Consider the following 12,375-nt stretch of genomic DNA (forward strand, 5'->3'; position numbering starts at 1 on the left):
ACTTCCTATTCAACCTGCTAATTAATGTATTCACGCTAATAGCATCTAGTTTGCTTTGAGATTGAATGGGTTGGATTAGCTGGGTTAGCCAAAAGAAGCATCCTGGTTTACTGCAGCTGGTCAGTGTCTTTATATCTGCATCCCTCAGAGCTGAGCAGGTGGATCACAGCAGATGCTAAACAATGCACTCTTCAGCCACACAAGATGTTTAAACAAAAGATTTACTGGAAATAGATTCACAACTAAAATGTTGTGGGAAAATATAATTTGATCCAGGCCTGATTGAGAACAACAAAATGCAAGGATCTGACATGAAAATATGTTACCTGGACTGGGTTTTTACCTCTTGCAGAAGAAGAGGAGTCAATGAGCATCATTCTCTCGTCATACACACATCTTTATTTCAATACAGGCTCTATACATAAAGGACCCAAGAAAACAGTGTAGAGTATCCAGTTTGTTTAACAAAGAAACTGGAGACAAAGGTAGAACACAATTCAGATTCCAGTGTGATGGAACAAGGATTGGCAGAAAATGATTACTATCTCCTATATGATAAAAATGGTTCAGCAACAATATTGTGAGGAAGCAATAGGAATTTCATTAGAAGTTGGTAAATCAGAGAGGTTGACATTCGGGGCCATTTTCAACCACAGAAGGGCAAATGGCTCACATGGACTTGAGACACAGCACCTCTTCAGGGAAAGGGAGTGTGGATATCCGAGATAAATGAAAATGAGAAATCAATTTACAATGTCTGATTAAAAATATTTTTTGAAAAAATATTATATTTGGGCAGTGTTGGGTGGAGAGTGAATTCTAAAATAAAAAATGGGATTACATTCTGCAGAGAAAAATAAAAAGTAGAAGCATTTCAATAAATTTGGTTTGTCCTCCATTCTCTTGAGTGTCAAATAGTTAATCAGAGAACAGCTTTCTGGGTAAGCAGCAAGCAAGCATGAGCAATCTATCCACCTAAAGCCATAGTTTAAGTACTGTCTGATCTGCATGCATACCTGACATCTGCAACGCTATTGTCCAGCTGTCTAATGCTCAGTGTACCATCCTCCTTGATATACAGGCCAGCACTAGATGGATTGGCAAAAGTGGAGATAAATGGACCGAGAGACTGGAACGCAGCTTGGCGGACCTGGCAGGGTCAACAAAGTTTCAGTAAACGGGTATCATTTTGTTAGTGAACTCTTCAGATTTAGAACCTGAAGTTTACAGTTACATGCGTACGTGCGCGCTATGTTACGCGAATCGCGGAACCATAAAACAGCTAAATCAGTTTTGCTGCAAGACTGAAACGGGCCATGTAAAATTTCATTGCACTCATTTAATAGTCTACGATCAAGATCACAGTGCCCGCTTCAACTTTGCAAAGATTACCTCAGATTTAGTGGAAAAACACATAGGATGAGATGTTCCCCCAAATGTTTAACCATTAAAAGTAGATGGAATTAACCCAATTAGTAGCATTATAACTGCTTGTACAAGATCCCAAAGTCGGCCCATTGATCTCCTTCGAAGTGGGTGCATGACATGGCTATAGCAGGAGGTTATGCAGATTATAATGCGACCATGCAGTAACATTACTTTACAACACAAAGACTAGCTAATACTTGGAGCCGTTCCAGACTACCTGGAAATTCCATCCCTAGCACTGCTCTCTAAAATCACATATTGACATTTTATTGTTGCGTTCCTTACCCATCTGGAAGGGTCACTGATGAGATTAATGAAGAGTGGAGAGAGTTTAGTTCTGCGCACCTCGGGGGAAACAGAACAGGACACTGCCATGAAGCACTCTGCACATGCTTTCCGAATGCCCCAAACATTGTCCGAGCACAGCTGGTAAAACCTGGGGATCTAAAATCAAGTACAATTCTATGTGAGACATTTAAAAGTTAGGGCAGCTGGCCATTATTCCCTGTTTAGCTTGGTCACTGGGACATTTTGTCGATAAACAGGAATAAAGGCTATGTCAAACCAGCAACTGTATCAATCATCAAATTCTAAACAAAAGATATGCAAATGTTAAACTATTCCCTTTCAATAAACAATTGTTCTCCCAGGTCAGAGCCTCCTTAAAGTTAGAAGGCCCCAAATTTACAGTCAGTTAAAATTTTAAATGATTTCACATATTATAAAGTATTTTGAAATACAATTATGAACGAGGCAACAGCAATGCAATGCAAGACCCCATTATCCTAGCTGCAGAAGTGACAAATATTAAAATTGGCACCTGTCAGTGACAGTACTTCTTTAGGGGTAGACCACCAAGAGCGAAGCTCACAAATTTGACTCAAACAGAAAAGGGCTACTAATCAACTACTTGCACTTGCTAGTCAAAACGAGAGGAATGGAAGTAGTGATCCACATACCATGTACTTCTCAGTTGCTTCCTGGCCAACTGTATTACAGATATCTCCAAAATTAGTTGCACATACCTGAAGAAAGAAAAATAGAATTTATTAAGGGCCTGTCCCATTTTCACGACCTAATTCACGACCTCTGCCGAGTTTGCCCTTGATTCATACTCGCAGCATGGTCGTCACGAGGTTGTAGGTAGGTCGTGATGCCAGTCGTAGGTACTAGTGGCATCAAGTATTTCTAGCCTAATGAAAAATGTCCACGAGTAAAAAAAGTCGTGAATTAGGTCGTGAAAGTGGGACAGGCCCTTTACCATACAAAAAAAAACAAGCATACTCTCTAATTCGATAGGCTGGGTTAGGTTTTTGTTTAGGAAGGAACTGCTGACGCTGGTTTAAAGCGAAGATAGACACAAAAAGCTGGAGTAACACAGTGGGGCAGGCAGCATCTCTGGAGAGAAAGAGTGGGTGAAGTTTTGGGTCGAGACCCTTCTTCACATTTTCTTTTCTTCTTTAGATTTGTGTTTAATGGATTCAGAACAACATTCAAGTGCACAGTTTGCCATTACAGTTTCTCAAAATATCTCCAGGAATAAATTATGAAAATCTGGAGATTAAGCAAAAGGCTTCTTTTCTACAAATTACACAGTTACCTTTTCTTTCTTCAAATGCCAACAAACTGACCAAGAATTCTCAAATTTTATTTTAAAAACAAGGCGTTGTCACAAGTTTCCGCTAAAACTGGGTCATAAATTGTCGGACGAAGTTCTGTCAAATCACCTTCTGCCAAATATAAAGATTACAATTCCATTTACCTTACGAACATGGAACAATTTGCCATCATTGCACAGCTCACAAAACCGAAATAGCAGTAGACGTTCAGTTATTTCACTGGTCAATATGGAGGCCATTTTACAAATTATCTATGGTAAAATAAAGGGTTGTCAGATCAGACAGAAAACACACACAGACATGCTCAGAGCTAAATAAATTACTTGCATTGATACAAAATCTAGACATGTGTACAGTTAACTACTACAGCAGATCTTAACCAAGTCCGGAATGCACCGCCTGAGAGAGTGATTGAAACAATGTCGCTGACAGTATTCAGTCTCCAAAGCACTTGAATAATTGAAGCACACAAGGGTATGCCAAGTGCTGGGAGATGGGATTATAAGAGATGGGTACCCTGTGGGAGTGGATATAAAGAACCGAATGGCCCTTTATCATGCTGTACATCTCTACAGCTCCAAATCCTCATCATCTGTATTGTATAATAACTTATACCGGCATCTAATTATTAATCCAGGGAAAAACATATTTATTATCAATACTTGATAACTGAATTTAAGTACCTCAGTTTTATTTAATGGACCAAAACCAGCAAGTGAGTATTGTTCAGTAGTACATGTTTTTGAACATTTGCTTTGGGAATGTTTCCAAAAATGAAGGTAGTTTTATTAAAGAAAAAAAAAAAAATGCAAGCCAATATTTCTTGTTATTCTCCCGTGACAAATTAAAATGTTTGTACAGACAGTGAGAAAAGGTTTCCTGAAAATGGGACCGTTCAAGCAGGAATCCACATTCTTCATTTGTGCTTCATGGCTTACACGAGGACATCAGGAGAATTCCCTAACAATTATCAATGGAGCCAGGAGAAGGAAAACTTACCAAAGGGGCCGTGCACAGATAATAACAATTTATAAATCTTGGCTGCTGCAAGTCACTTAATCATAGTCATAGTGTCATACAGTGTGGAAACAGGCCCATCGGCCCAACTTGCCCACACTGACCAGCATGTCTCATCTATTCTAGTACCACCTGCCTGCGTTTGGTCCATATACCTCTGAGCCTATCCTATCCTTGTACCTGTCTAAATGTTTCGATAGTACCTACCCTAAATATCCACTGTGGCAACTTGTTCCATATACCCACCGCCCTCTGTGTAAAGTTACCCCTCGGGTTCCTATTAAATTTTTCTCCCACACTTAAAACCTATGTCCTCTGGTGCTCGATTCCCGTACTCTGGGTAAGAGACTCTGTGCATTTACCCGATCTATTCCTCTAGCAGTTTTGTACACTTCTATATCATCATCCCTCATCCCCCTGTAAACACTAAGGAATAGCAAGGTAAACCTGCTCAAGGGCAATAGCTCATGGCGAAAAAACATTCTCTATACCTCCCCCAGCTTGACAATATTTTTCCTTTAATGCCATGGTGCCCAAACCTAACTTCAATACCCTAAATGTGGCCTATCACCAGGATCTGTGTATAACTGTAAACTGGGCAAACCCCCCCCCCCTCCCCTCAATGTCTATACTCAATGCACTGCCTAATGAAGGCCAAAGTGCCAAACGCCATTTTTACCACCCTATCTACCTGCAACACCACTTTCAAGGAACTGAAAATTGGGGCGGCACGATAGCGCAGCAGTATGGTTGCTGCCTTACAGTGCCAAAGACCCAGTTTTGATCCAACCACGGCTGCTATCTAAATGGAGTTTGTACGTTCACCCCGTGACCTCGTGCATTATCCCCGGGTGTTCGGGTTTTCTCCCACACTCCAAATGCATACAGGTTTGTAGGTTAATTGGCTTGGGTAAAGATTGTAAAGTGTGCAGGATAGTGCAAGTGTACAGGGATCGCTGATCGGCTTGGACGCTGTGGGTCGAATGGCCTGTTTCCACACTGTAAATCTAAAACACATACCAACTTTCGAGTCCATTCTCAATGAAAGATACTGCCCTAAATTTTGATCTATTCTGGTGGACTGAGTTAATCAGATTTATTGCAGTGGAACTATGGTTAAAAATCAGCACAATGCGAAAGCTTATATAAACGTAGAAGGGCAATGTACTCAAGCCGTGACTGTGTTTCATGTTGATAGTCAAGGTAGAAATAGTTGTCTGCCTATGATGAAAAGTGGAAAGAAACTCCGGCAGATTATCTGCTCTTTCAATATTATTACATGGGTAGTGGAGGTGTAAATGACCCAGGGGAGCAAGGTAAACCATGCAAAGGGCAAGTTCATGACCAAACAACATGAGATACATCCCCCAGTTCAAGTAATATATCACGCCAGGAGGAATGCCAACTACTCACTGCTACAGCTTCAATCTTATAATCATCGTCACTTTCAGGAGCTGTGAGATCCAGCAGAACTGGGCAAACTTTTACTTCCACATCAGTCCGGTCGATCAGCTCCTGTTCCAGTAATACCAGCAGGGCAGCCTGACTTGTTTTACGAACCTAAGAAAAATAAAAGGTACAAAACCTGTATAATTGGCAGTAGAGTTTTCTAAGGTTGGAGACAAAAATTATTGGGCTTAGTTTAGCTTATTATTATTATCATCATCATGTGTACAGAGATACAGTGAAAAGCTTTTGTTTGCATACTATCCAGTCAAAGACTATACATGAATACAACCCAGCCATCCACAGCGCACAGTTAAAGGATAATGGGTACAACATTTAGCACACGACATAACATTGAAGTCCGATTAAAGATAGTTCAAAAGGTCTCCAATGAGGTAGATGGGTCAGGACTACACTCCAGCTGATGAGAGGACTGTTCAGTACAGTGTTCAGTACCATAACAGCTGGGAAGAAATGGTTCCTGAATCTGGTGGTATGCATTTTCAAATTCAACTACCTCTTGTCTGCTGGGAGGGGAGGGGAGAGGAGGGATTGATTAGGTGGGTGATTGGGTCCTTGATAATGCTGGTAGCCTTCAGGCAACATGAAGTGTTGGTGGAATCAATGGAAGGGAAGCTGCTTTGTGCAAAGGTTTGGGCTACGTCCACCACTCTCTTCAATGTCTTGCGCTCTTGGTTGGGGCTGTTCCCAAACCAAGTGGTGAAGCAACTGGATAGGTTGTTTTGTACGACACATCTGTAGCAGTTGCTGAGGGTTGTTGGGGACAGTGTAAACTTCCTAAGCCTTCTAAGGAAGTAGGAGGCATCGGCATGGTCGAGCTGTTGTCGCGGGCGGGATGGAGGCTCTTGCCTCATTTATTGACCCTAAGATATCTTACTTGACCATATGAAACATAGTTGATGGCTGGAGTAGCTCAGTGGGCCAGCCACACTCTGGAGGAAATGGGCGAGGAACATTTCAGATTGGGACCCTTCTTATTTGACACGTCTTTCAATCCAATTCATTTACTACTTTTGCGTCCTCTTATCTAATCCACTGATATTTTTCTGTAGCCTACAACTTTTATCAAGGTTTAGAGGGATATGGGCCAAAGATGGCTCGTATTGGTCAGCATGAACAAGTTTGGCCAAAGGGCCTGTTTCATGCTATATGCCTCTATGACACTATATAGATTAATGTAATTTCAGTATCTGCAATATCCCTCAATAATTGAAATCTATTGCACAACAGCACTCCTCACATAGTCTGAAGAAGGGTCTTGACCCGAAACATCACCCCTTCCTTCTCTCCAGAGATACTGCCTGTCCCGCTGAGTTACTCCAGCATTTTGTGTCTACCTTCGATTTAAACTAGCATCTGCAGTTTCTTTCTAAACGGCACTCCTCACTGTTTATTTCTATTGGAAGGTATTAGAAGATGGAGTAGGACAAACTTGGATTCTTTTCTCTGGAACGTTGTAAGTTGTGGGGTGATCTGATACAAGTGTGTAAAATTACTCCTCTCTCTTCCCCCCACCCGAGGTAGAAATCAAAGACTATAGGACATAGCTTAAAGGTGAGAGGGGTAAAGTTTAAAGAAGATGTGAAGCAATTTGTTTTGTTTGCCCAGAGAGTGGTGCGTGCCTGGGACATGTTGCTTGAGGTGATGGTGGAGGCAGATACAATAGCTGCATTCAAGAAGCTTTTGGATAAGCACATGGATATGCAGGGAATGGAAGGATATGGATCATGTGTAGTCAGAGGAGATTAGTTTAACTTAACATCATGTTCGGCATGGAAACTGTGAGCCTGCAGGGCATGTCCCAGTTACGCGTTATTTTCGCATCACGCAGGTGGCAGCGAGGATTTTGAGAATCCCAAAATCCCGGGGCGCTGCGCGCTACCACGTGTCACTGCCTACGCCACCATGTCTCACCACGCGCCATGTGCGCGTAATGCATGCCATGTGCGCGTCGTGACGCTTAAATGACGCGCAAATAACGCCCAAGTGGTTCCTGCGCTGTACTGTTCTATGTAATGTGGTGATAGGCTCATACTTTGCAGTATCTGTAAGGGCAGGACATCTTGATTTTCAGATTTCCATATTAAAATGCCCGTGGGTAAACACAAGTTGCAGTATGATTATTAAGTATTGTCAGCTCTATTGGCTTAAATTTTATTGAAAAGTCCAGAAATATCACATTACGATGCCAATTAGAAAACCATTTTGTGGATTTGAGAAGACAGCCAATGAGTTAAATTGAACCAACAGCCTGCAATGACTGTGATACCACATACTGGTCGGTTTACATTTAAAAAAAAGTTAAAGTATAAATAATACTACAAACCAAACCCAACTTTAAAACCCATGTCTTTTGTTTTGTAGCTGAAAAGTAACCATGTAACAAATGAATAACTAACCAAGCCGATGACTACTATCTTACATCAGCTTGCCAGATATTCCACTCCCAATCACTAGCTCATAGTCTTATCTTCTTCCAACCCCATAGTTGCACTGCTAGATAAAGTGGTGTGTGCTGCTCCATTTTGGATTTGTAGTTTATTGTTCAAGATACTCAGCCCTGGGGGATTGCTTCCCTTTACAGTATCTGCCACGGTAATTCTATGACTGGCCATCTACGCTAAAAGGTGCAAACTGCTGCTCTTATCATTTACAATACCAATTTCCAATTAGCAGCATCAAAGGTCACATTATTCAAGCAATGACACATTAACTCCCATAAGAAACAATAGTTTGCATTTAGAAGCAGAATAAGTTATTAGGACCGTGCCCAACTCAGAACAATTGAGATATTTAATCAGCACATAGAAAGAAAGGTAATAATATGACTCGACAACTCGAACCAGGCAGCAAGAACAGCTTCTACTCAGGTGGCTCGAGGTGGCTGTATAGGTTCCTATTATTCCTTTTCCTTATGCTTAAAGTACATTTCTTGAACAAAATAACACTCATCATTCAGTTAAGCTTCCCCATTCAACGTTTAGGCACATTTGTACCATCAACACCAACATTCAGTCCATTCCCTTTATTTAAATATATTGGTTCAAGGTTCATTTGTATCACAGATTATCAACAGGAAACAATGCATTTCAGCTTCTTTGATGCAAATATTTTATCTTTAAAATGTTAGGACAAGTAGCTGCACTTCTTACTTGATTATTGGGGTCAGTGAGGTATCTTACAACCACAGGCACAAGATACTTAGAAAAAGCCGTCGGGAAAGATGGTCGATTCTCTTGAAGGAACATAGCTAGGTGTGGCACTTGTTCCATCAACTCAGCACGTACAGTGGGCTCTGTATGTGAGAAAGTACATAAAGAATGGATAATACTCCACAGTGGCTGTTACAACGTATCACCTTGAAAGCACAAGAGAGTTACAAATCAATATCTCCTCCAGCATTTAACTTAATTTGTTAAATATATGGTGGAATCTCTGAAATAAAATGTTTTGGAGGGAGGGGAAAATAAATTTGCATACAATTTTCCTTCTCTTTTCTCCAGCTTCACAACTCTTGGCATAGGACAGCACAGCTGCAACGTTGTACACGATGACTTGACGTTTTCCTCCCATTCCTTCAGGTCAGCAGCTTGTCGTATGTACAGAAGCACACACGTCTACACACACTCGCACACAGACTACACACACACAGTCTACACACACACGTACACACAGTCTACACACGCGCGCGCCCCCACACACACATAAAGCAGCAATTCACATGTACCTCTTCAGAACTACTTCACCATGTTCAGCGTTCGCAACAGAGATCACATTAGAGAACCAAACATTAACTGGGCGATTGCTTTGTAGAAGGTGAAGTCCACGGAACCAACATTCTGCTTCTGGTTATCTGCCACTTTAAATCTCCAACACACCCCTACTCTCTGTATGTTTGTGACCTCCTGCATGTCACAAGGGCCAATGCAAGTTTGAGGAATAACACAGTATCTTCTATCTGAAACATTACAGACATCCATACTCAATATCAAATTCCCCAAATTTAGGTCGCTTATTTTCTCTGTACGAGGATTTCTGCAAGTCATCATCTGTGATTTTGAGTCAGTTGTTCTCTCTCCATTAGTGCCGCCTGGGCATGTTCGACAGCAATGCTGTCTACTCAACAGCCAAAAGTCTGTAGCCTCCTATTGCTCTGGTATTTTATCTCATTCTTCACATGTGTGAATTATAATGTTTTATTTTTAATTATCTACTGTACCAAGCCAAATTCCTTGTATGTATACATACTTGGCTAATAAAATGTATTCAATTCAATAACACAAAGAAGCAGTCACTGTCTAGCTGCCTCCATTAACCTAATTATTTTGGCCTCATCCTATCACAGGCAACCCCTAGGTCCTTGTCACCGTTTCCCCAATTTTGTTGCAACATAAAAATGTGTTTTTTGTCTCTTTCCCGGTTTTGACAAATGGTCTGCCATCTGATATCTTGATTTTCCAGCCGTTTCCTTTTTTATTTACAAACTACTGGCTCATCATACAAGCCAAAACGATTACATACCTGTATCTTCGGAGAGTCGAACAATAGTCTCCATGACAGCCATGAAATCTTTTTCGTCATCGCTAAAAGCTCGCAAAACATCCAAGAGCCCTCGAGCGACAATCTGCCTGTTCGGGACGAAAATGATCCAAAAAAGGTTTGTTATTTAGGAAGTGATTATTTTCAAAAGTATTTCAGTCTAATCTTTACAAAGTGACATATTGCATTAAAAGTTCAACATTTGTTTAAAAATATTCAGTACACATACACATATTAATCTAACTCAAACTAAAACTTGAAAAAAAATTCCCGCAAAACAAACGTGCTTTTCTCATTAAGGAAAATGCCATTTTGATCAAAACCAAACGATGGCTTTTTGGATTTCAAATATCCCCTTGTGACAATATTTTTCTCTTTCCAACCCTTCAAATAAATTTTTAAATTGCTTATTTATGTACTTATGATTTCTGACAGAATGAACAAAAGATGCAGCCAGAAAATCAAATCAAACTTGGCAAAAATACCACTCAACCTTTGATTTCAATAAAAAAAAACTTATGGATTGTTATCAATTAGTTCATTTATACTGAATAACATGGACTTAACAGGAGGGGGAGGGGGAGGAGGGGGAGGGGGAGGGGGGAAGGGGGGGGGGAGGGGAGGAGGGAGGGGGGGAGGGGGGGAAGGAGGGGGAGGGGGAGGGGGGGAGGGAGAGAGGGAGGAAAGGGGAGAGGGAGAAGAAAGAGGGGGAGGGGGGAAGAGGGGGAGAGGGAAGAGGGGGAGGGGGGGAGGGGAAGGAGAGCGAGGGGGGGAGGGGGAAGGAGGGGGAGGGGGAGGGGGAGGGGGGGGGAGGGGGAGGGGGAAGGAGGGGGAGGGGGGGGGAAGGAGGGGGAGGGGGGGGGGGAGGGGGGAGAGGGGCAGGGGGGGGGGAGAGGGGGGGGGGAGAGGGGGAGGGGGAAGGAGGGGGGGGGGAGGGGGGAGGGGGGGGGGGGGGGGGGGGGGAAGGGGGGGGGGGGAGGGGGAGGGGAGGGGGAGGGGAGGGGAGGAGGGGGAGGGGGAAGGAGGGGGAGGGGGAGGGGGGGGGGGTAGGGGGGAGGGGGAGGGGGAGGGGGAGGGGGGGGGGGGGGAGGGGGAAGGAGGGGGGGGGGGGGGGAGGTAGAGGGAGGGGAGGGGAGGGGGAAGGGGGGGGGGGGAGGGGGGGGGAGGGGGAGGGGGGGGGGAGGGGGAGCGAGAGAGAGAGGGTGGGAGGGGGGGAGGGGGAGGGGGGGAGGGGGAGGGGGGGAGGAAGGAGGGGAGGGGGTCGTAGAAGTTACATAAAGGAAGAAACAGAGAGCCTTGATACCTTCCTGGTGGGGATGGAGGTGAAGAGGACTGGGCCTTCATGGTAAAGATGAGTGAATTCAAAGATAATGCCTTGTCCATGTTGGAGCTGAGAAATCATGCAATTACTATTGAAAGCTCTGAAGATTACTTCCTCTCATTTTTCTAAACTGAAAAATGTTTCTGCCGAACCTGTCCTGCCAGGACCACAAATGGTACCCAGGGAATGCAAATTTGTCCAAATTGTCGTCAATATCAATATCATTGAACTAGCCAGTTCTATTCTCTTTGTTTCAGTGCAGTAGTTATGTTGTAACTGAATGACATGCCAATGTCATGACATGACAATGTCAGAGAGCTGGTTAACCACTTTGGCGAGCCTGAAAGCCAAATAAAGGCCAGATCAAGCAAAGATAACAGGTTTCCTCCCTTGAAGAATAGACTAACATTTTAGAGAATGCAAGAGAGAATACATACCAGGGGGAAACAAACTGTTGAGTGCAAGTTCAGTAGTAAAAGTAGGTAATCAAGTTATCTGTTAATTAATAATACGGACCCCAGTAGTGGAACTGAGTCTGTGTGCAAGGCTGGAGTTGGGAGGAACACAGAGATCTGAACAGCATAGAACTAGTGCAAGTAGCGAGTTAAGAATAATCGTTTATCTCATTAGTTTGAAATTGAAATCCTACAGTGCATAAGTCATCCATTGGACCATTCAAAAATAGCAGTATTTTAGGGTAGTATGGCAGCATAACAGATGCTTTGTAGGTCCAGAGACCTAGGTTGGCCTGATCGCAGGTTTTGTCTGATTAGAGCACATATGTTCAATCCATAACCACATAGGTTTCCTCCGAGTGCTACATCTTCCTCAAAATATATGTTGAGGTAGCTATAAAATATCCTTTACTGTGGGTTAATTGAAATAAAGGATCAAAGAGGAATTGATGAACATTTGTGACACTAGGTTGCAGGAGAGTCTGAGAAACATTGAAAGGGGCAATAGGGCCCAACACAATGGAGCATG

The 12,375-nt window shown here is 42.8% G+C and overlaps 1 protein-coding gene across 1 annotated transcript in view; it reads right to left on the reverse strand.

The window, feature by feature from the left end:
- The window catches only part of ppp4r1l (protein phosphatase 4, regulatory subunit 1-like), a 61,091-nt gene that overhangs the window by 33,073 nt on the left and 15,643 nt on the right, over window positions 1-12,375 (reverse strand). The window contains exons 4-10 of the mRNA XM_055652026.1: window positions 10,053-10,159; window positions 8,684-8,826; window positions 5,478-5,624; window positions 3,191-3,298; window positions 2,388-2,453; window positions 1,714-1,872; window positions 1,017-1,150 (exon numbers count right to left, since the gene is read on the reverse strand). Of these exons, the coding sequence (XP_055508001.1) occupies window positions 1,017-1,150; window positions 1,714-1,872; window positions 2,388-2,453; window positions 3,191-3,298; window positions 5,478-5,624; window positions 8,684-8,826; window positions 10,053-10,159 (864 nt within the window). The remainder of the gene's footprint in view (window positions 1-1,016; window positions 1,151-1,713; window positions 1,873-2,387; window positions 2,454-3,190; window positions 3,299-5,477; window positions 5,625-8,683; window positions 8,827-10,052; window positions 10,160-12,375) is intronic.

Source organism: Leucoraja erinacea, chromosome 21 (assembly GCF_028641065.1).
Source record: "Leucoraja erinacea ecotype New England chromosome 21, Leri_hhj_1, whole genome shotgun sequence".
Taxonomy (NCBI): Eukaryota; Metazoa; Chordata; class Chondrichthyes; order Rajiformes; family Rajidae; genus Leucoraja; species Leucoraja erinaceus.